The sequence below is a fragment of the Cyanistes caeruleus genome, chromosome 2, assembly GCF_971803275.1.
Source record: "Cyanistes caeruleus chromosome 2, bCyaCae1.hap1.1, whole genome shotgun sequence".
Lineage (NCBI taxonomy): Eukaryota > Metazoa > Chordata > Aves > Passeriformes > Paridae > Cyanistes > Cyanistes caeruleus.
Window position 1 is genome coordinate 27,080,577 of NC_141702.1, and position 26,053 is coordinate 27,106,629.

General features: G+C 34.6%; 1 protein-coding gene across 1 annotated transcript in view; it reads right to left on the reverse strand.

The window, feature by feature from the left end:
* Positions 1-2,500: 2,500 nt before the first annotated feature.
* LOC111926025 (uncharacterized) overlaps positions 2,501-26,053 on the reverse strand; it is a 29,055-nt gene continuing 5,502 nt past the window's right edge. The window contains exons 3-6 of the mRNA XM_023922689.2: positions 16,465-16,624; positions 3,294-3,398; positions 2,886-3,025; positions 2,501-2,643 (exon numbers count right to left, since the gene is read on the reverse strand). Coding sequence (XP_023778457.2) covers positions 2,584-2,643; positions 2,886-3,025; positions 3,294-3,398; positions 16,465-16,624 — 465 coding nt within the window. The 3' untranslated portion in view covers positions 2,501-2,583. The remainder of the gene's footprint in view (positions 2,644-2,885; positions 3,026-3,293; positions 3,399-16,464; positions 16,625-26,053) is intronic.

Sequence of the window (26,053 nt, forward strand, 5' to 3'; positions counted from 1 at the left end):
GGAATTATTTATGACAAACCAGATTGATGTCTGCTAAGCACATCTGTTTACATCTTAAAACTGAAAAGAGAATGGAAAATATTTGAAAAGTATTTTTTAGTTCTTATGCTTTCTTTTAAGAAACAGAAACCATTGGTCAGCATCTTGCAGTGCCCATAGTTTATGGTTACACTTTCAAATTTTTCATAAGAGCTAAAGGAAACAATGACTTTTTTGAGCTTGCTGACAGAATTTTGAAAAATAAGTGTTTTAAGGGAAAAAATAAAATTCTTAAGATGCAGCTGTAGCCACTCAAACATAATCACACATAGAATCATAGAATTAAGGCTGGAAAAGACCTTCAAGATCATGGAGTCCAGCCCCTGATCGAACACCACCACTTCAGCTAAACCATAGCATTATCTCACATCCAGTTTTTTCTTAAACACCTCCAGGGATGGTGGCTCCACCACCTCCCCAGGCAGTCTAATCCAAAATTTAACAGCCCTTTCTGTGAAGAAATCCTTCCCGATATCCAGCCTTAACCTCCCCTGGCACAGCTTGAGGCTATGTCCTCTTGTCCTGTCACTGGTTGTCTGGGAGAAGAGGCTGAGCCCCACCTGGCTGCAGCCCTTCCATGTAGTTATAGAGAGTGAAAGGTTGGACTAGATGGTGTTATGAGATCCCTTCCAGCCTGGGCTGTTTTATGGCTCTGTGGTTCTGTTACTTAGGCCTATCACGTTGCACTGCAATTATTTGTCATTATGAGTGATCTCACAAATTCTCTATGAGCTCCTGTTAATAAAAATATTAATATTTGTAGCATATATTGAGTATCAAAATGGAAAAAGAGATATTTTTCTTTATTGCTTTTCATGTCTACTTGAGTACATTACAGACAAAAGGTGTTATAACATAAAGTGACTAAATTTGGTCCTGTTGGAAGCCACTAATTTAAAGACGACAACATTTTGATTTAGAGTTCCTTTACAGCCATTATCCTAATTACAAAGCTAAGATTTGCTTTGAAGTTTAAAGGAAGATATCCCCTGTTCACCTCAATTTTTTTTTTAATATTAGTTTGGAAAAAAAAAAAAAGAAGTTTAAAACAACTGTACTATATTAATTTTGGGGCTTGAAAAAAAAAGCCAAACCCTAATGCATTAATAGCCTTATATATTTGTACAGAGATAAAGGAGCTCCCATTAAGTACATCTTTTTTTTTGTTCATGAAGGAAATATTACAAATAGTAGCATTGTTTTCAATCTATTTTGCTGAATACACAGCAGTTCAGCATAATTGAGGTACCTTTGGAAATGTAAAAGTAATGAAAGGATGCAAAGATATGTACTTATTTTCTATCCACAACAAATAAATTCAGAATTAAATGATGAATAATGAAATTTATTGACTAACATTAATCTTTGATTTCAGAAATGTACTAAAATAATTGCTTGAATACAGTCCTTCTTTCTTCCAATAAGGAAATTGTATCATTTTAATGATCTGTAAGCTAAGAAAACAGGTAAGACTCCAGTATATAATTCCATAATTTTATATACTATTCCTTTTTCAATTAGAAAATCTACTAGTTATTCACATTATGCCCAAATCAAGCATCTCATACAGTGAGGATATATTGAGAGATATATTTATATATAAAATTACCTTTTTCCCATGTGACATTTAGCTAGTATATGAATGTTTGTATGAATAGATTAAATATGTCTGAGGGATTTTAAGCAAATATTACAGTAAAATGGTTTACTAGGTCCCATCAGCATCCTTGGCACAATATCACTTCCCATACTAACTAGCCATAATGATAATTGAACCATTATGATGCCATGCCATGTACAATGTATTTACATTCAGTATGACACTTTAAATAATAAAAATTTTAAAATTTACCAGATGCTGAACAATTTAAGTATAAACCCTTGAACCAGTGAGTTTTTCAGTGCTATATTTCATATTCACTGATAAGTGTCTACCCATGGACATCAAGGTGACAAATATTGATGGTTCTTTGTAAATATGTTGCCTACTATGCATACTATATTTTTATGGTGCATATATTTCAAGAAAAGAATTTATAATGCCTGTAAACCACTCATTATCATGTTTTTGTAGTTGTTTGGAAGGCTATATAGCTTTATTTACAGAGCTTTTAAAAGGACTATCATAGTAAGAAAATGCAATAGTATTTTAGTTTAACCCATATCAAAATCTCATAGTTCACCCTGATATGAATGAATCCTACCCAAATTTAATTTAAAAGGTCACTAAAGGAGAATGAGAAAGACACAACTAATGCATTTCTTCTAGAAAACTTTGAAAGTGCAAAAGTAGTATTCATTTCCATATCCTATGAGCATTGAAGAGTAACTTGCAAGGAGAATTTAGATTTTTTTCTAACTGCATTTTCAGCTCCCACTGAAGTGTAATTAGTTTTGGTTTTTTTGTTGTTGAATATGGTTTTTATTTTTGTTTGTAATGGAAATGAAACTTTGTCATTCCCTCTGTGCATTGCTGTACCATCAGCCTTCTATCTGGTAACTTAAACATATCAAAAATTGCGTAGAGATTTTGCCCTAAGTTCTTCAAGTTTCATAATATAGCAGAAGAAAGCAGGGGACAGAAGGAGACATCAGTGACTGAACCTATAAAGAACAAGAAAGGCAGAGCTCAGAAATTATACAGTTTGTTGGGAAATGACCAGACTACTCAGATCATGCACTTTTACATGCATATGTTACACAGGAAAAAGCATCAGAATATATCAAGAATGAGTACTATGTTTAGAAAACCTGTGTGAAATGAGGCTTCATCAGCTCACTGCTATTAGAATAGGGTGTTTGATTTCCCAAAAAAATGCTGGGGGGAATATATTGTTTTATCCTACCTCTGTGTTTCCAACACATGGTGATAAACATGTGTAATTAAATCCATGAGATTTATCCATACACAGTGCTCCTGGGGCACAGCTTATATTGTTGAATAGGCAGGCATCAATATCGAGTTCACATCTTTCACCTTCAAAACCTGCACCACAAAGAGAATGTTTAATCACAGTTCATTCAGAATATTGACATTGTGTCTGTTCAGGGTGTTAGCAGTTAACACCACTCTAGTAGAGTTATTTGGCAGTTTTATTTCCTGAACAAAGAGAAAAAGTGCCTTTCTTCATAAAAATGTTCACTGCATTTGTTGAGATACATTGCTATTTTTATGTTGTTATTTCTTAACATAAATATTTGGATGACATTTTATTTGTTTTGTTAAAAAATATAATAAATTACCAATGGCTCACCTATAGGGCAAGTGCACTTTAAATGATCTTCATAGCTAATACATGTTCCTCCATTTTCACATGAATTGGAGCCACAGTTGTCAATTTTCACCTCACAGAATTCTCCTGAGTTAGGAAAAAAAAAGTCCTAAAAAGCTTAGGAATTAATATCACATTCTGAAGGAAACACTGTAAATCATATTAACAATATTGATAGATATAATATAAAATAACTTTCTTTAAATAAGATCTCTGGAATATTGGTTAAAGAACTTGTGTATGTTTTCAGACTCTTTTTCACTCCACTTATATATATAAAAAATAGATCTCAGTGGTTTAAAAAAAAAAGTTCAAATAAAAATAATTTTTCAGCATTTGAAACAATTTAAGATGCATCCAGACGGGGATACAGATCTGAAGAGGGTGGATTTTCCCTCCCTGAACCAGAGGCAATGCCTTTGTATTTTCTTCTTTTTTCTGTTTCATGAGTCAACCCTGATATCTACTCAAGACTTTGCATCTATTATATATTTATATATATATATATATATATATATATATATGTTTCATTCTGTATTATCTGAGCCCTGTTTTGGCTAGGAAAAGGCTATTCCACATTTATCTGAGGTAACCTTTAGTGTGATTCACCGAACAACTTGCTCATTTAGATGAAAACTGCTTTTAGCCCAGCAGGAAGAAATAATTAAACTTGTAACTGGACAGTTCTAAAAAAAATGTACTGAAGAGAGATACATCTCTGGCAATGTGATATTAATCAGTAAGGAAGACCATCAGATTTACCACTAGTCTTGGAAAACAAGTCCTTTTGATGGAAAGGAAGCATTTTCACTTTTTTTTCTTATTCTTTTTGGTACAAAAAACAATTTAATGAATTCTCTGTATGCATTCTTGATTCTTTTTTCCTTGATATTGATGTGCTTTGTTTAATTTTCCTTAATTTTTTTTTTCTTTTTAATTTACTAATTTTATAGCATGAATTTGGGGTGGGGAAGGTGGGGGCAGCAGTTTCCAAATTTAGAAAGGATAAGGAATAGAGAAAAGAGAAAAAAATCTTTACTGCTGTGAAAACTAGAAGAAGGTTCAGGGGTTTCGAGGTATTTTGAAGAGGAAATCTTCAGAAAATACAACAAGTGTAAATTACTGATGTTTTTACCACCAACTTGCTTGTAATCACTGTTAATTTATTATACCCTATATCTTAAGCTGAAAACATAGAAGAGTTGTACAGGAGAAAAATGTTTGGCAGGAATATACAAGAAATGTGGATAATTTCTTAAACGAGACAATATTTCCTGTAAAATTTTGAGTCAGAAGTTAGTATTTTATTTGAAATTCTTCATGTGCCAAAAAAAAGGAAATAAATTTACTTCAATTAACAAAGTTGCTTTAAAATTTTTAATCATCTGTCCTTTTCATCTAAAGCTAGAGACATCAAGAAACACAAATTAATAGGATAACATTTGGTAAAAAAACAACTATGACTCTCCTTCAGTATTTTCTGCCAATTTCATTCACTTTTAGTATGCTGGAATACAGTGCCAAATTAAGACCTGAAGACTGCTTTCTATGCACTTCTGTAAATGTAAACAGGAATATGCTGTGATTTGTTGGCCAAAAAATCTATTTTGGGCCAACAGGTGTTCATCTAAAAGTGCAATCTCATGTATTTAGAGAGACATCGACCAGCATGCTTTTAAGGACTTTTAATATTTATTTTATCCTTTCACGCCTCAGTTAAAAATTGCCCACTAACATCTATCAAATTTTTAGCAGCCAAGATTATATTTTACATTAATTTATAAATTTTACTGAGTAAAAAACATTTTTAAGTAATACGTAATAATAGAGGACATAGAAATATAGGAAATTAGGTACTTCTTGCTATTTATTATTATAAGATGTAATATTACACATTGGGCAACCTGACCTAACATTTTCAAGACTCTCATTTGGTCTGCTCATATTGACTCTAATGGTAACCCAAAAATCTGCATTTCTGGGGAGATTTCATCATGATTTATACTTTTAGAAAGCCACTTTTTCTGTAATAGTGGCCAGCATAAATAGACATTTTCATTCCATAAGCAACAGAATGTGCTGAGGAAGTTGCAGTCTCCTAGGAATTGTGGGGTTTGTCTTATTTTGTTCTTCTTAATGAGGTGTGGAAGGCAAAATCAGGAGGAAAAAAAAGCTGTGGAAAACTTCAACTCAATATGTATTTTGGATCAATTTTTTTCATGTTTATTCATGAGGATGGAATTGTCTTGTCCAAAAAACCCTTATGAATAAATATTAGTGCAACCCAACAGGCTTTCAGAATTATTTTGCTATAAATCTGAAATTCTTAGAGTGGCTGTATCCTTTAAGCAAACTTTATGACTTTTCTCCACCACAATGCGGTCAAGAAAACCTAGTAATTCAAAACTGTGATAAAATTTATTGGAATCTGAAGACTGCTGAGAAATGCATAATTTATGGTATTAAAGTCTGATTAAGTGATAAATGGATATCAGGAGAGATCTCCACAGTAATCCACTTAGCTTTTAATGCCTAATTATCACTTCATAGTGAGTAAGGGCTGAGTAATTGAGAAATTCAGTACTTAGAGAACTCAAACAAGATTTTTGTGCACAATTAAGCGTGTTATTCTTCTATCAGTAATAAGTTCAGCAAGCCCAAGGAACAAACGGGAAAATAAAGAAATTTTACAACGTTAGGAGGAGCGAAAAAAATTGATTAAAGACTACTGTTGCACTATTTATTATTGTAAATTACCTTATATGCTATTTATCTAAGGATGTGTTCTTAAAAGTTAAATTTTTTAATTATATTCCCTAATTTTTTTTCCTACCGATATACTTAAAGGACACTTTCTTCTTCTCTTTGATTCTTGTTCTTTTAATTTACAGCTTAGCTTTAGCTTTTCTAACTCCATCCATACACACACATAATCTCTCTACGTTCCTTTTAGACAGCTTCTAGTTTCCACTTTCTGTGTACCATGGAATAAGATATTTATTTACAATGATACACTAAATCTGAAAGAATATACCTTGCTTCTCATCTGTGTATTTGTTATCTTAGAAGCCATGATTAGCTAAAAGAGCTGCATAGTGCTGGGGTTCATACCAGCCAGCTAAGAAACAGATAAATTGGTGTACTTATGTCTATACCTGATAAACCTGCTAGTTTATTTAAATAAACAGCTACAAATACCCCAATCCAGGTAAAATTCAGCTAAGAATTCTAAAGAGACTAAAATGCGACATTGATGAAGAAACACCAGTGGAGTGAGGAGTCCTTTAAATGGACTTTGGGACCATAAGAAGGAAAGGTGACAAATTCAATACAAATTCTAAAAGTAAACTGAGGGTTTTCCCCCCATATCCCTGCAGAACAACACTGCCTTTTCTAGCAGTAGACCATAAGCTTTGCACTGAATTTGAAAGAACTGAGAGTCATCAGACTCTCCTGCAGTGATGCTTTCCTTGGCCTAATTGTGACAATGGCTTTTTCTTCTGATTTGCTTTACTTTTGTTTATCCTTATATGGAATAACCATAGGTTTAAATAAATAGGAACAAATAGACTTCATATGTTTAATTGCATTTACTAGTCTAATGCAGTGCTGTATACAAGTTCAGGGCTGGTGCCATCACAAGAGACCTTGAGAAGTAGAGACATGGGATGTGATGTGAGGAGTACTGCTGTGATCAGAAATGGGAGACCCTGGAACAACAGGCAACCCACTTTAACAGTGCCCAGTTAAAGAATGAAGACCTGCAGTTGGACAAAACTGGTCTGAAGGCTAACAAAAAGTGCAAAGAAGTTTTATTTATTATACTTTAGACCCACCATAAAATGTAAATTAAGGTCCAAAATAGAACTACAATCCAATGAAAAAAAAAGTGTAAGTGGACATATAGAAATTATCCCAAGTGAACCCTGTAGATGAAGAAGAAACTTCATTGTGTTACTAGATAAATGTAGGTATAGTGATAAATATTTGTGGTTTTCTAAGTAAAGTAATTTCAGTGAATGAGAATAGAATTCAAAGAATAGCAGAAATAAAATCATCTGATACTCACACATGTAGATGTTCAAACTTCTGCCTGGCAGTTGAACAATCAAGCTTAAACAGAACATAATTGCATACTGATAAAAAATATTTTATCTACAGCTGAACATTAAAGAAAAGATGATGTTATTGTTCTCATTGGTGGAAGCATTTTTGCTATAGGTGGGTTGAAGAAACTTGAAACTGGAAAATCTTCTAGATGAAATCTAGAAAACTTCTTTAGACTAAATTATTAAATTTTGGATTTCTAAAGTACATCATACTGAAATAGCTAATTCATTTATTATCACTATCACATCCCTGTATATAATGAAAAAAAATTAAAAACTCTACAGCCATGTGAAATGGCAGCTGGCATTAGAATGAATATATTTATCTACAGTGGTATTTGAAAACTAATCTAAAAATATTTATTTTGTTGAAATTTGCATGTTTAATTATATTTTTTCAGTTATTTCCTAAATTCCTTTATATCTATCTCCATTTTAGTATGATGTTTCACAAATCCCAGTGAAGAGTTATTCTTCTGAGAGAAAGAAATTAAATAAGGTAAAACCAAGAACAATGTGATAATAATTTTCTAATGATACAGTTTTTCTAATTAACATATAAAGAGGATAGCTTCCATTAGCTCATGAAAAACAAGAATTGTTTACTGGGATTGGAGATAAAAATTCCAAGACTGGAAGTCATCATGCACTGAGTCTGAGTACTTTTTGATTAGGTGTAAGTGATTAAACACATTTACCCCACATCATGGGCCAATGTTCTAGAACTATTTCCTTTCCTTTTTGGGAAAGCAAAATAATCTTTTCAACATAAAGACATACATGCCAAAGCAGCCAAAGTAAAACACCTTGATTCATTAAGTACTGTCCCAGCTTCACAGACTAAGGGGATACAAACTATAATAGGAACATTTTCCAGTTCAAGTGAATATTATGCTTATTCTCAAAATTTACCAACTATCATAGTCTATTTAGGTGGAGCTAAATTTAAAGCTTTTTGAAAAGATCAAAAAGACTTCCACTGACCACAGCTTGTAACTTAGTGCAGTTGTCTACTACTGCATGAATTCTACGCAGTCAGATATTCTCAAATGTTAAATATGCATTTAATATTTCACCTTCTCCTGGTTTAGAACTCAAGTGATCATTTAAGGGCACTTAGTCCTTCATGAAAGTTCCTCTGCAGCTGTTGTTTGAGCACAGTCTTTATCTGAGTTACTTTTTACAGAATGTCCTTAAATTTGTTTGAGATGTATTTTAATAACCTTGGCTCTTAAATGAACTCATTATTCAGGAACACACAATTAGACTTTTGACCACTTAATAGATTATCTGTCCTTTCTCTTAACTGCATTCAGGATTTAGCTGGGAATCTTGTCATAAAGATTCATCTCTTGGCAAAGTCTTTTGCAGACCTCTCTTTCACAGACTCTCTTTTCCTCCTGTGAAGGTGGTGTTTGTTTCTTTATTTTGTTGTTGATCAAAGTGCCTTTATATGTCTCATTAAAAAATCTGGTTCATATAAAAACCGCAGCAGGACACTAGGAGAATATGCAAAACAATTTGCATGCCTGAAACTCAGAAATTTCATGTAGGTCCTTTTTCACTCATCATAAGTGAAATATGAAATAATTCGGAACAAACATTCACAGAGACACTGAGAGAGGGTAGATTCCAGAAGGAGCACCCTACCTAGCCTGGATAAAAAGCACTGTACTTGAAGATTCCTCTGCTCTCTGGAAGACACTTGAATATCACACTTGGGTTCCAGATAGGAGGTGGGGATTTTTTAAGTTTTAGAAAATATTCCTTGGAAAATTGAGTCAAATTATTTATATACAAGGATTCTAGATTGAGAATAAGACAATGGTTTATGAGCCTGGAGTAAATGTAAGTGCACTGAAGCAACAGTCCAAATTTGGGTGGGTGACCCAAAGACTGATGGTGGGATAATAAAATAGATTGGGTTGGAAGAGACCTCTAAAGATCATTTAGTCAAAGCCTCCTGCAATGAGCAGGAACATGTTTAACTCTGGCTGCTCAGAGCCCAGCCCAACTTGTCCTTGAGTGCTTCCAGAGACGGAGCATCTATCACATCTCTGGGCAACCTGGTCCAGTGTTTCACAAATCTCATTCTGAAAAATTTCTCCATATATGTTGTGTGAATTTATTGTCTTTCAATTTAAAGCCATTACTCCTTCTCTTATTGCTACAGACCCTTGTAAAAAGTTCTTCTTCAGATTTTTTGTAACCTACAGTATTGAAATGTCTAAATAAGGTGTTTAGAGAATTTTCTCCAAGGTGAGAAACCCCAAGCCTCTTACCCTTTCCTCACAGGAGAATTGTCCCAGTCCTCTTTACTGACTCCATGTCTTTCCTGTACTGAGGGCTGTAGGGCTGGATGCAACACTCTGGTCTAAATTCAATATTATTTAATGTTCTTATCTGAACTTTTCTGATCTGAAATGTAAATTAAACCTCCTATACAGAGTTTATATTAAATTGGTGGCAAATGCTGGGAAGAAAGACACAATAAAAAAACAAATCTAAAGTCAAATATTTTGAAGGAATTTGTGTCTAATGTGATATATATCACAGTGAATAGAAATGGAGGCAAATATATTGCAGAAAAAGTAAACCTGAGTTATTCAGAGAATCCCAGAGAGAGGACCAAAGTATAGAAGTTGTTGCTGAATGTAAGTTTCTGATGTGATTCAGGTTAAAAAAACTGAATAAACAAAACAAAACAAAAAAATTATAGGTCTTAAATGGTTGTGTGACAAGAAAAATATACATTAATAAGAGACATCATTAACACGGATGAAGCCATGCTTTAAGTCTGTAACAAAGTGGTATTGTATATCGTATTTCAACAGAATGTGCTTGAGTTGTTTTTGTGGGGTTTTTTTTTTAATAGAAGGAACAACTACTGAGCACAAAGGCTGAAATATAACATAAGAAAGTTCATATATTAACATTATTATTCCAGCTTCAGTGGAGATACAGTAGGCTAAGCCAGATAATGATGTTCTACATTGTATCTGAGAAAAATGAATCAATATGCAACTAGCCTGATTATCCGTACTTTAAGGAGGAAATTTGGTATTCAAAGCTAAAAGATGTAAGTCTGAGGACTTTAAAAGAACTAAAACAGAGCTACAGAGATCAGCTTTGTAATGAAAACAGTCACTAGATCTACACTACAGTGTTATTCATCTTTCCAATGCATTATATATTTTTAAACATGCTACAATTATATCTACACTGCACACTTTATCATATTTTAAACCCATTTAGTGTGATAAGTGATTTATAACGCTGTTGATGATTTTTGTGCCTTGGTAAGATCTGAAATGGTGTATTTGGCTGAGTAAACAGGTTCAGGTGAGAAGCAGAAAATAAACTCTCTATGGTTATTACAGTTAATTAAATTTTTTAAGCACTTCAAGTTGTTCAGAAGACTTTTTGACTGAATTTGCATAAAAGGTCTACATCCCCCATGTTTCCTATTGATGATATGATAGTTTTTTCAGGTGATATATAGCTATTTAAATTTTCACTATCCAGCTACTTCTCTGAATGTTTATAGAAAGCTGCAGTTTCCCTTGCCACTAACAGCAGATTTATACATTTGGGAATGAGAGTGAATAATGCAGTGACGTTCTCAAAAAGAGACTTACAAACTATCCACAGAGAAGAAATAAACCTTTTAAGTTTTACTCTGAATGAGTAAAAAAGGAAAGGATAGACATCAGTAGCTATAAACCCAGAAGAGTCAGACAAACCAAAGGAGATCAGAACAGCTCTAACTCCCTGACAGGTAAATCTTCGAGTTGTATGCCTTAATAAAATGAGGCATGGTAGACTGGTAAGTGAGAAGCAGAAGAATAAAATGGTAGACTGTTTAATTTGCACCTGGACTTGAGACCAGACATTCACAGGAATACATTGTGAATAGGAAGCACTTCTACTATGTCCCTGAAACATTGCTAATTTCTAAATATTTAGTTAATGATGTAAAGTACCTCTTCAGTTTGAGTTTGGGGCTCGTAGTGCCCAAAAAGTTAAATAGTTTGTACTTCTCTTAAAAGATTCAATGTTGATAGAGGTGGGTGAAAGTAATTTTGGAGTTCATGAGCAGATGTAACTATCTGGAGGATTCCATATGCCATGTTTAAGGGCATATTTTAAAGCATGTCTTCCAGTTGAGAACTCTACTAATTATATGCTTTGAAATCCAGACCTTGATACAGCCATGCTTCTAAAAAAACAGCAACATCTTTAAGGTAACCATAGCTATTCTTAATGAAAAAAATTCCATCAAAATTCTACTTATTCAAATAGGCAAAATATATTGTGTACAACAAATGAAACCAGAAACTGAACTATTAGGAAATATGAACATACTCATAAATATACCCCTGCACTAGGAGAATTTTGTTCCATTTTAAAAGCAGGCAGAACTTAAATACTGATATTACATTTCTCCTTGAATTTTCATGTAGAATAATCTTTTGGCTTTTCATGCAATTGCTGCATGCCAAAATAATAGAAGTATTTCCAACACAAAAATTTCAATAGCCTTAGTATTTGGTGTGGAAATCAAGACCTGAGAAAAAATTGTTGACTTGAGTTACTGTAGGTCACAGTCTGCTTGGTGTAACTACAAGTATGCTACAACTTCAGGCATTAGCCCTAGGCCTCACTTATTGTTCAGGGTTTTACTTGCTTCAAATTAAATATGATGCCAGTATGGATAATATGTCCTTTTTATTTTTCATTGTTTCCTTCTCTATCCTTTCATTACAATTTGTAGAGTAGAATGCCCTAGATGGATTGAAATGGTTGTGTTTCCATGTAATTCATCTTAGGTGTGAGGTTCTAGTAACGATCAGTGTCCTTACAACACACGTTCTGGTGAGGCATCACCTTCAGTCCTGGATGCGGTTTTGGGCTCCAAGATATGAGATGGATTTTTAACATCTCTACCAGGGGAAGAGAAGGGGCAGATACCAATCTCTTCTCGGTGGTGCCCAGTGACAGGACTCAAGTGAGGGACATAAAGCTAAGGAAGGTTTAGGTTGGCTATCAGAAGAAGATTCTTCCTCCAGAGGGTGTCTGGGCACTGGAACAGGCTCCCCAGGGAAGTGGTCACAGCACCAAATCTGACAGCACTCAAGAAGTGTTTTTAAAATGTTCTTAGGCATGTGGTGTGATTTTTTGGGGTGGTCCTGTGCAGAGCCAGGACTTGGGCATGGTGATCTTTCTGGGTCCCTTCCAATTCAGTATATGCTATTATTCTGACTTACAGAGTCAGTATAACTAATTTTTCTTTTCTTGGACTTTTACTGGCATTGAGAGAAAGCTGCATTGTGAGCAAAGTTAAAGGAACAGACTAGATAAAACCATTTTCCTTTCACCCTGACTAAGGCTATATGGACACACCTCCTAAAAGGCATTTTAAAAAGCAGGTAAGTTTTCTGGGCATCTGTTAAAGAGGATTAGAATGAGAAGTACATTGGTTGTTATTATTGCTTTCTGTCAGTTACCTCTGAAAATTGTTCTTTAATAAAAAATCGAGTCTTCTGAAAAGCAGCAAGCTGTTCCTTTTTTATTCACCTATGAATAGAAGTATTCTGAGTGAATTCCTGTAGCACAACTTAACAAGTGACTTCTTTTATTCTAGTGTTTCACTACATGGTCGTTGATGTTTGGGATCTATGTGCCCTAACCATTTCTCTTTCAGAGATGACAATGGAGATATAATTTAAAGTGCAATGAACAAAGCTTAAAATGGCAGCATCTGCTGCTGAGACAGATACTGCTGTGTAATTCCAGTACACTCCTGTGATACAGGGACCTCCCATGATGATTCAAAATTCCTTTACCTGCCCACCTTTACTATAGGGATTAGAGGTTTTTTTCCCACATATTGTGGGGGAAAAAAAAAAAAAAGTACTACTCATTTAATCTATTTGAGTTTTGAGACTTATAAGATTACCACTGTACTTCTACATGGAACAGAGACCTTCCCCAAATATTCTAGAAATGTCTGAACTCTTTCCTAGTAACAGCAAGTACTGAATGAATTCCTTATTTTGCTTCATCTATGTGAACAGCTTTTGCTTGACCTAATGATTTATCCTTATCTCAAGTTTTCTTACTTTTGTGCTTCTGATTCTTTCCAAGACCTCACTGGGGAAGAGTGAACAACCAGATATTTAGTACTTAGCTGTCTACCAGGGTTAAAATATGTCACCACTGCATCCTTGAGAACAAAAGCATTCAAAAATATGGATTTGATCAGAGAGAAGGATTAAAATTAGGTCATGCAATTTCTTTGTTCACTAATATAAACACTGCCTTAACTAGATTGTGAAAGATACAGGAACTTTTATATCCCATATCTCATTCTCTGCGACATTAGTTATTCTGGCACCAGGGATACATTTTCAAGTATCTCACACAGTTCAATAGGACAATCTCCATCACAGTATGTTTATATACATTTCCCATATACCTGTAGAAATTAGAAGATTGGTCTCAACAAAACAATGAAAGAGAAAAAAAAAATTGTGGCTAAATCTATGAACAATCTTAATGACTGTTATAAAAAGTTTTAAGATAAGGAAAAGGTATGCAGTTGAAGTAGTACTTTTAACTCTGGTTGATGAGTTTTCTTGGGATTCAGTTCATTTTAACAGTAGTAAGATTATTTTAATTAAAGGACGTTTTTGTGAAGTGAGAATGAAGTGTCTAACATGCCAAATCAATTCCTGCCTGTGTGGTTGCTCTACACACAAGGAAAGATAGCAATAGATTAGATTAAGCTTATTCAAGGACAATTGGTCTACTGCACTGAGAAATTGCTGATATGGATTGTTTCAATGTCATAAGACATATTACTTACAAGCACTGTTGTAGATTCAGAAGTTTTTATCCACTTTCAGAGAAAAGAAAAATGAAAATAAGAAACTAACTGTAGAAGGAAATGGAAAGCACAAAAATAATGGCAGCTATTCAGCAAAGATAACTATATATTATAACTCTTTATTCGCTGAGCATTTAAACTTAACATGGGGACATTTTCCTGAGTAAATAACCCAAAAGGTTTTACATATAAACAGAAATAAAATCTAAAGTTTAAAATTCATGTGTATATGTTAAATTTCTACAAGGTTTTGTTAAAAAGCATGGAACCAAATTGAAGTGAGTTTATTACTTTTTAAATCAAAGTTCTGCTTTTCACAGCTGAGAAAGTTACATCATGTCATATTTTGTGTTCAATAAGATGTCTGTTCCAAACATGATTTGAATGTTAATTAAAAAGCTGCAGCTGTAGTGTTTATAATTTAAAAACACAATTAAGAACCAATAGATGTGGAACTACAATTGTTTTTCTGGTTGTAGAAAACATTTAGTTCAGAGTCAAGTAGATATGCCAAAATTGCTACTCTATTTCCCTTCCTTCTTTCCCTTTCCAAATATATAGATTAAACAGTAAAGAGGTATAAATAAATTTTTGTATGGATCAAGATTGAAGAAGTATCTAGCTATTTAAAAGCAGAAAAAGTAAAAAAAAATAAATTTAAAAAAATCTATTGCAATATATAGAAGCCCTTACAATGACACTCCACAAAAAAAGAATCTTGGCCTCATTGCAAGATGTCTCTGAACAAAAAAGTTGTTTGCACTTGAATTTGGTCATGACTCAGTGTTTAGGAACGTTTAATGCCATTAATTGCATATTTTTATTGCCATTTATGGTAAACAGTTAAACTTTTGTTTCATGATCACATTGTACAATAGAAACCTTATTTGTAAAAACCTAATTGTAGTGAAACAATCTTTCATTGACAAATCCAAAATTTTAGGCGTCACCGCAATTTAAAATATGTCAAGCGTAGATTTATAAAAAAACATAAAACAACAGTCTCTAAAGGGGATAATGGAGAAGTGAAAGGAAAGGTTGATAGCTAAAACTCCGGGTTATTAAACTATTATTTCTTTTTCAGTGGTGGTAGATTTAAAGTCTGTTTTCTCTGTGTGTTGCCATCAGTTCTTCAGATTAAATTAATTTTCATTCTTTGGGTAATAAACATTGTTCCTATATTTCAAATTGTTATTTTTTTAAGTTCTGGCACTTATATTTAAGTTGATGTACATATGGTAAATGTCTCTTTCTATAATATTACCTACACCTGCAGTGAATCACATTTGAATCTTCTCTTTCAGTTCCCTCTCTAGACAAAGATTAGTGAAGGATTTTAGAATCCAACTCCAATCAACTTCTATTTAAAGAATAAAGTTGAAGGAAAATAATCAGAAATTATTTTCTTCGCCATTAAAAAAAACAAACCAGCTGTGTTTAATACAAGTTACTTTTTAGGCTTCTGTTATATCTAATTAAAAGTCAAACACTGACTTTTAATTAGATATACACTGATGAAGAAACTGTGACAATAAATCAACAAATGTCTGACACAGTGGTTATGATTCCCCTCTGAAAAACTGACTTACTGGCAATACAGAGAACCTCAAAGACTAGGCTTTAGTTTAGTAAAATTTATCAGTTAATCCCACACCAAATTAAATTTCATTAATCACTGGTAGTCTACTAAGGTAAACAGAGGGTGAAATTCAGTTATCAAAAACTAAGTAAAGTTATCTGAGTAAATAGAGGCTGATACAAACTAACAAACTTCCTGAACTCCATTTCTCTCATTAATTAGATACAGGAACTATAATTAGATGTCAAACATATAGCTCACCTGCAAAGCTTGTATACAGAGTGTGTGTATGTATGTATGTATGATATACACTTAGTTTCTTAAACTGAAGCTAAATCTTATTCTAGAACTATTCTTACTGCAACTTTAATTGGAAGATTCAAAATTAACCTGTAAATTCTGTTCAGATTTTATAGGCACCGCAGCAGAGGGCAGAAAGTGTAGAGAGGTGTGATTACTTTCCAAATACTTATCTCTTTTTTTTTTTTGTTTTTGTTTTAAATCCAGAGTTCTTATATTTGAATATCTAAAAGGAAATGAAACTACAAACTTCTACATGATTTATATATGCCTTACCTGTAAAATCACGAGGGCACAAACACTGAAACAAAGGTTGTTCTCTCAGTTGACTCATATCAATGCAAGTTGCTCCACCAGAACAATTATTTGGGTAAATTAAACATGCATTTTCAGCAAATTGACAAAATTCTCCTGTCCATCCAGGTGCACAGAGGCACTAGATATAACAAACACACAAACAAACAAACACAGAAAACCCAAAATGAAAATGCAATGTGAAAGTTTGTAGAATTTTCTCTGGGTCTTGTATTTTACTACTAAGTAAAAGCTTGGTAAAATGCAGAGTGTTGCACCCAGCTGAGACTATTCTTCATGCCTGTTTTTGCAGATGATAAAACAGTTGAGAAAGGAAAAACTCATCTACCATGTCTGTTAAAAAATCTGGGGAAAAAAGGACACATGAGTTGGAGGAAATGGTGAGATAATTACTGGCTGTAAGGGATAAAAACACCAGCAGGAACAGAAGAAGTGTGTGTGAAAAACGGATTTTAAAGGGATAGAGATGAGGGAGAAATTGGGCAGTGATGATAAAAAAAGCCTGTAAGACAAACACTGTCACCAACAGTAATCAGAAAACCTAATACAGGGTTTTTGTTATACATGCAGACTCTACCTGTTAAATAAAATAAATTAAAATGGTTTATTCAGAGGAAAGGGGAAGATCTGAAGCTTATATTAGCTTCTCAAAAGAGTGCTGTGAAACTCATGCAAGTGCCCTGATTAAATATAATTAATAGTGGCTTGCCTTGAATCCCAGTATAGCCAACAGTCGTAGCATGCAAGTATTTTAGAACACTGGAATGGTGTACCAGGTTCACAATGCATAAACATTTTACATGAGTATGTGTACATGTGAGCACCAAAGACAGAGAGATGCGTTGCAGTGACTCATACAAGTAAAAAGAAAGTTACTAAAGAGTAAGATTAGCGCAAGGCACAGAAAATAGGCAAAATATATTGCTAAATACAGAAAAAAAGTACTTCTCCAAGGCAAGTAGTACCAGGAGGAGACCATAATTTTTTGAAGGGCAGGAGGAGTGCTTGGGGGGGAGATAAAATATTGCAAACCATCAAATATGTACAGGAAGGATGGAGACAGAAGGCAACCTCAATTCAGTAATGACACTTCTCATCAAAGAGCTCATGAGACAGGTTACCCTGACCTTTGATGTTAAGTACCACCAGAGAGCAGATTCATCAGCACTAACTCTTTGGCACCAGCTCCACAGTGTTGTGTGATCACAGAGAATTTAGAATGTAAATGTTGCACAGTAACGGTATGTGGGTGCACTGACAATGCCTAATAATCTTGAAAACTACTGGCATTAACTATGCTGTTTGTGAATTAATTCATTCAAGTTTGTTTTAAATTTAAAACTAGCCCTACCTCTCAGTCTTTTACAGTTTAAACTGTAGGAATTCCCTTTACAGTGATCTCTGATTCCCTATCTGACACATATATTTTGTAAAAAAGAACAGTGCTTAGGTGGTCAAGTGAAGGCTTTAAGAGAACTGCACTTATGTGAATGCCTTACTGAGAATCTCTGCATTCAATTGAATTGATTGAAACAGCAGATAACTAAAGCAGACTGCCATCTGCAAAGTGACCTAGGTACAAGAGGAGCATGAGAACCTACAGAATTAGTGTGACTTACCTTCCAAGGCCTGGAAGAACACAATGTTCTCCAGCAGCTGTATATTCCTTTGTATTTGCTGCATTCTTATTCCTACATCGCTCTGTTGTGACAATACCCATATAAGCCTCTGACATTTTCTAATTTCCTTCCCCTTTATCTCCAGGAACACCTTTCACTGCTATGTACTGTCCCTGTCTATGATGTTATGTTTGATTAAATATGACACTACTAGGTGAAAGGTAATAAGAGCTAAAAACAAGTTAGCATGTTCTAGGTAAGTGCATCTATAGGTTTGTCTATCTTTGTTAATCAATTCACAAAGCTTATCCCAGACAAGCCTACAGAAACATTATTTATCCTGTATGTCAATACAGGATAATGCAATATTTTGCATTCATAAGACTCCAGAATTACTTAAATTGAGAGAGACCTTTGAAGGTTTGGATGCAGGTGACACACCTGAAGTATGGGGCATCATCCAGGGGACCTGAACAAACACGAGAAATGGGTCCATGGGAACTTACATCAAAGTTCAACAAGGCCAAATGCAAGGTCATGCACACTGGCTGGGGAATACCCTGGTACCAACACAGGCTGAGGGGAAAGGGATTGAAAACAGCCTAGTAGAGAGGGTTGGAGGTGGTGATGGATGAAAAGCTGGACATAAGCCTGCAACATGTGCTTGCAGCCCAGAAAGCCAATTGTATCCTGGGCTGGATTAAAAGCAATGTGACCAGTATGTCAAGGGAGGTGATTCTGTCCCTCTGTTCTGGTGAGATACCACCTGGAGTGCTGCATCAGCTCTGGGGTTCTCATTACAAGAAATCCATTGACCTGTAGGAGTGGGTCACCAGTGGGGCCACAGGGGGCTGGAGCAGCTTTCCTAAGAAGAGAGGCTGGGAATTTAGCTTGTCCAGTCTGGAGCAAAAAAAGATTCTGAGAAGAGCTTCCTGTGACCTTTCATTAAAGAGGACTGTGGAAAGATAATTGACTGTAAAATTAGAGGAAACTGAGAAGTTATACCCACATCCTCACAGAAGTTAGGTATGGAAAGTACAGGGTAAAATACAATCGTTGCTTCCTGTGTGGAATGCAATGGAAGTTAAACACTAAGAGCTCATCAAATCTCCCCTTTTCACATGGCAAGGGCTTATAAAAAGGATGGGGACAAACTTTTTAGCAGGTTATATAGGAGTAGAAGGGATAATTTTTGTAAAGTAAAAGAGGGTAGATTCACTGTAGATAGCAGGGAGAAATTTTTCACAGTGAGAATAGTGAAACGCTGGAGTAAGTTCCCCAGAGAGGTGGTAGATGCCTTGTCTTTGGAACTCTGAAGGTCAGTCAGGTTGAATGGGACTCTGAATAATCTCTTTACATATGACTTCATAAAATAATGAAATTTTATTAGTATTTAATTCGAACTTTAAAATGCAAATTAAGAATGTTCATTTTTGAGGTTTTGGTAGTAGATAACAAAAGGGAAAATACTGAAGAATAAAAAAATAATCATCAAGAAGCTCAAACTAGAAACTTACTGTACGGTATTGGAAACAGCTGCCAAAGACACCACAAAATTTTTACTGCACATGGAGATCTTACTGGCATTAATAAACAGGTAAAAAAAATATTATCATAAGTTATGTGCTTCAAAAATATACAATGCTGAGTTTACTGAGTGAAATTTTATGGACTCTTTCTACAGAAAGAGTCTACATTTTCCTTATCTTCAGGGGCCAGCTCCTTACTAGATAAGGAAGTCAGTAAAGAAGAAATTTGGGGAATTTTTGTGTCTTCAAAAAGTGATTTAAACTTGAGCACAGGCTTGTTTTTAACTTCTCAGAAGTTGCATTTAAAAATAAAGCAGAACATTTCTGTTGTTATATCTGCTGAGTTTCACTGTCATTTATATTTAATTACACGCTCTTCTACTATACAAATTTAGATCTATTGTACAAAGATATATGAAATGATTACATGATCACAGCTTTAATTAAATATTTTCATTTAAATTTGCTCTTCAAAAGAAGGAAATTTATTACATGAAGATTTCTACTGTTTATTAACTTCTGTATTCTGTACTCTCTTCAGAGATAATTAGCACATATGAAATGTACCTACAGTGCTTTGATGGTGTTTATTTCAATAGAAAAAGAAAAGCAGGAAAATTAACTTTTGTAAAGTCCAAATTAAACACTGGAGAAGGAAAAAGCTGTTTAGGACATTTTAAAATTTATGTGAACTCTTCTGTAGAATTACTGCTACTGTGTGAAAGAAATTGACTAATTAACTGGTGTAAAACTAGCCCCTAATGGAAGTATCTGACTTTGAACTACTGCTGTTTTGAACACACAGCTGGAAGGACAAACACAAGAGAGACATCAATAGAATTAATGATAGTGGCAAAGTGGCTTCACAGAGATGAGATTATAATGCTCTCATATGGTCCATGGGGAGTGAGAGTAGGAGAGACTCTAAATTTTTTTAAAAAGGAAAATGACAATAATCTATTTTATATGTTGTACATAAGTATAAAAATCACATCTGAGAGCAGTAGACTTTGCAGTGCCAATTTTCATTGCTTCTAGAATTGGTAGTAGATCTGTTATAAATATTCATAATAATTTTATCACTCTAAGCAACTGCTTTAATATATAATACACCAAATATATTGAATGTTTGTTTCCTTTTGGCTTTTTTATAATCAGAAAACAAAAAGTGATAGATACAGTGCAGAAGACTTTAAAAAAAAAAAAAAAACAGTGCATTTTTTTTTAAAGAACTGAATTTGTTAAACAAGTTAATGTTTTCTCTCAGCTGTACTGCCTTTGAGTTCTGGATATGTGATCTAGAAGTTATTTCTCCTCCCATGCAATAAATACAAATGGCTTCTCTAAGGATAAATTGAAGGCCTGCTTAGGGCTATGAGATCTAAGCAGTGTGACATGGTTCCATTTTGGAGATTATTTCCAATTCTGCATAGAGATGCTTTGCTTCTGGGTTATAAATTCGGCCAGACTTCTAGGGATAAAACATTATCAAAAAACTTTAGAACTGAGAGTTGCTCCTCAGGGAAGAGCTTACCAAGAGGACCAGAGCATCAGGCTTCCCACAAAGGTTTTTCAGGCAAGCCTGTGGGGCTTGGCACTGCTCACTGCTCTTCTGCAAAGCAGCAATTCAATTCCCAGCCTGACAGCTGTCTGATGGGCCTGGTTCTGCACCCACAAAAGCAAACCTCATCTGGGAGGAATGAAACCTGGACCTCTGCCTGCCTGATTGCAATTTCTGTACAAGTTCTGCTGAATGAGGGCCACATATCAGCTTCACATGGAGAAAATCACAGGAGAAAGACAGGTTCCCTCCTCTATCCTCCTTTCCACATCACCCTGAAGGAACATGTTAGGTTTGGTGTTTTCTGTGCTAGTATACAGTCTCATGCTTTGCTAGGGAAGAGTAGTCTTTGGACAGAACATATCTGCTTGTTTTTTTAACTTCATCTACAACAATGTGACCCATGGTATTACTGATTATTATTGTATATTCATAATTTTACTTTATCAGCCCTATATCCTCTTGGTGCACACATTGCTGTTGAAATATCTTAGATTCACCATAAAACTGCAAATATAAAAGCTATGGATTCACTATATGGATGTGAGAAAACGGTCAAAAGAGTATAACATGAACAGCCACAGAGCCATCTGCAGGGCAAGATTTCAGATACCACTCTTTTTATTATATTAATTTTTCTATCCTCTTACAGTGAATCATGCTATTAGATAAACATTATTAAATGTGCATCCATATAAGAAAGCAAACTTCTGGTGACTGGGGAACACTTTTCTGAAGGGAATTGGCTGGAATGCATATGTGTACCTGTTCTCAGTAATTAGTGCTGTCCAGGCAAATTACTTGTAGAAGTTAAAACCATTATTTCTTTTTGCTTAACTTTACTCTCCCTTAAAAGCAAAATCTACTTCCACTGCACTGTAGGAAAACTAGTTATAATCAAACAGTTAGTTTTGTTGGTCTTTTTGAAGGTACCAGGACATCCACTGGCAATTATTCCAATGCAAAATTCCACATGTAACTGTCAGTACAGCTCCTCAGAGAAACTTCAAACATTTTCTTTGAATGACCGACAGTAGGTGTGGTGATAAAACCCAGAATGATAACAGAGATTGTTTTCTCTTTCTTTAATGCTGCCCCAGTGTGCATTTGCTTGCCAACACAGCTCTGCTGTTCAGTCACTATGTATAATTTGTTTAGACCTTGTCTCAAGTGTAGCGCTGGCAAATGGAAATGGACCTTACAATGACATTGCTTCCTGCTCATCTTTCAGCTTTTGTGTCTACATAACTCAATTTCTTTGCTGGCTGTAAGCACACAGCCTTGCACGAATCAGAGGCTTGTCAGGATGATGGGAGAAAGGCATATTGACAAAATAGACTTGGATACACTATGCAGACCATATAAATTGAAAGATGCTTGTAGCATAGTAATGAGCTGTTAGGCAAAAAAACCCCAAAACAACAACAAAACCATGAATGAGTATTTTTACACCCTACAAGAAGCGGAAAGCACTTTCAATTTGCATCCCCTTCCATAGGAAATGTGTGGCAGATCATGAATGGGAGAGCGTGTAGCAGCCACTGTAGAGCAGCACTTTCCTGTCCCTCAAATGCACTTCTGTAGGTAATCATAACTGACTTGTAAATTCTGTCATTTCTTATGCAATTCAGTGTTTTCTCTCTGGAAAGCAAAGACAGCTAGTATGCCAAAAAACTTCATAGTTTTCATACCTCAACTTTCTCAATACAGTGTTTTCAAAACTGTGTTCCTTTCCAGGCTCCCAAATTCCAGTAAACTAGAGTAGCGTTATCCTCAGAATTTGCACTGGATTAGTTTGATATATTTTTTCAGTACCTTTCTTTTGTTTGGTTGGCTTTGAGGGTTGTTTTTTTTTTTTTTCAGTTTAACACTAATGATTAAGGAAGAAACAGGGCATCTTAAGGAAAGATAATACTTTTTTCCATGATCTAAACTACTTACTGCGGATAAACAAATAGCAAGGTACTTGATCCACCCTTGGGACCTAGAGGAAAGCTTTACATCCACAAGTGATTTCTTGTTTGTATACTCTCTTTATCGGCTTTCACTGCCCAGTTGTGTGCCAGAGGCTTTACTGGAGCTATTCTAAATCACTGGGAGAGCTCTACTCAAACCACTTCATACCCTGAGGTGTTTAGCATGTGGCAGCAGTATGATTAGCATGAGAAAAGCAGCAGCTCTTTCTTCCCTATCACTTGCCTTTTGGGCATTGCTCATATTTTCCCTGTCTTCAGGTAAAGATAACGAAAACTGATACCTACAGCCATAAATTGTTTAAGACAATCAGATTAAAAACACTGAGAAAATACTATCAGCTGCAAAACAAGAACACTGATTTTTCACTTATAAGATCTGCTTAAGAAAAGTTGCCACGAGAACAGAAAAATCTATTGAAAAGTGTATTTATGGGCAGATTTAAAAAAAATATTTTTAAGAAGCAGGTTATCATATTGTCATAATAATGTAGTTAAATATTTTTATTATATAAAACCTGCTGAAATCTGAAATTGGTTCACACATCAGTAATTGCATGTTTTATGCTCAAACTGTTTTATTTCTTCTCTTAAAACAGTGCCCCCTGTCTTCTAAGTCGGAGGAATTCTTTATTATAAAACTGACAAACCAGTACATTAATTACCAACTTTCCTATGGTATGGGTATAAAAAAATGAAGATAGTCTATTATATTTTCTTCAGAACTTTTACAATGGCTATATTTATTCTTAGAATCAGTTCCAACATTGCAGCTGCAAATCAGGAGAAATTCAATAGCAGACTTCTTGCAATAATTGATAGATCAATAGTAAGTAATAGAATTTTTCATATCAGTATTTTTTTGAGAGAGGAAGATCTGTTCATTTTCAAGAATTGTGTTTGTCACCTCTTAAAATTATATGTCCAAATTATATCCATATTTCTGAAACTGAGTCAAAGCTGCAGTGTTGTCTTTTTGTGCTTTAGAAACTAATAAAGGAAAATGTCTCTGATCTTCTTCAGGGCCCAAATAAAATAGGGGGAATTAGGTTTTTCACTATTCATGGCAACTTTGGAAAATGTAAACCTGTTCCTAACCTTTTAATATCAGTGAAATGAGTCTGCTGCATTGACTACTAGAAGCAATACACAATAAGGCCTTCAGCCTTCTGTGGGAATTATGAGATTTGGATCCCACAGTAGTAGATTCTCATGACATTTAATGTCTGGTGAAGTTATTCACAAGGACAGGACAGATGTGACCTGGAACTTATCTGGGAAGCTGCTGAAACATAACATTGAACCATATTTCCCAAAATGTGTTTGAAAATGCTCCTGTTATAGTCAATAGTACAAAGAAGAAGGAACTGTTCAGAACCATGCACAATACTTTTATCACTTTGTTGCTAATTTAGCTTCAAAATTTTTGGCACCAACAGTTGAATATTTTAAATACAATTGTTCTTTCTTTTTATTCTGAGAAAAACCAATAGACCATGGACTGGTTTAAGACTGCAAATTCATGTTTATTTTGAGGATATAATTTTAAATTATTTCTTTATTTAATAAACCTCATTTTTAATAGCTTTTTCCTCATTTGCAACCTTCTTAAAACAATTTAGATGACATAGCTGCCTATGATGACCCTTCACTGACAGTCAAAGAAATATGACCACTCAAAAATGCTTCTATATATACGAGTGCTTATTTTTGATTACAGGGATTGTCTTTCTGTCTTCATCAACAGTGTGATTTCACATTTTAAAATTCAATTTTAGCTAAAACTTGCCTTCTTTTTCACCAACTATCAGGAACACTTATTACTGTGTAATTCATATTCTTTTTTCTGTGCATACAGCATTGAATTTTCCTCTCCTAGAACATGTTTGTCTAAAATAGTGCAGTCCACCAAGACATACTTATTATATTTGTGTATTATTAATTACACTACCATTTACTGTGGTCATCAATACACACAGAAGAAGAAGGAGGACTCCAGAAACTACAGTCCTGTTAGGCTCACTTTTGTGCCTGGTAAAAGCATAGAAAATATTATTCTGGGAAGTACTGAAAAACACCTGGAGTGTTGCAGTCATCAGTCACAGCCAGCACAGCTTCATGAGCAGAAATCCTGCTTGTCAAACTTTATTTCCTCCTATGAAAGTGAAACCCACTTAGTTTATTTAGGAAAATGAGCAGATGCATCATTTCAGGAACGCTTTTGATACTCTCACAGGATGTATCTGGACAAAATATTAATAACCAGGTTACATGATGGGTGAGCAACTGGTGCACAGGTCAGGCACAAAGGGATATAAGGAATGGTGTGACATAAGTCTGGTGATCTGTCCCTGTATTGGGGTGTACTGTCACTGCTGGGGTTCCACAGGGCTCCATCCTCAGCCCTGCGCTCTTCAGCATCTTCATAAATGACTTGGACAAAGAACTTGAAGGAATACAATGTGAGTTTGCTTGTGACACTAATCTGGGAGGAGTTTTAGGCTCCCTCAAGGACAGACAGACCCTGAGAAATCAGAGGAGCAGGTAATCACCAGCCATATGAAGTTTAACAAGGACAAGAGCCAGATTCTGCACTTTCCTTAACATTTTCAGGCACAATTTAGAGAGATAAACCAGCAGACCTAATATTTTTTTTTTTTCCTAAACCGTAAGTTGGAATGAACATCACCACACTACAGTTTCATCATCAAATTTCTAAATTTGTAATAATTTTAAACATGTTTATATGTAGATAAGTAATTTGATTCTGGTTAAAATAATGGCAACAGATTATCTTAATACAACCAATGTATTTTTAAAGGCTGCAACGCTGCAGTGATTATCATCCTTGTGGGTAATGACACTGGA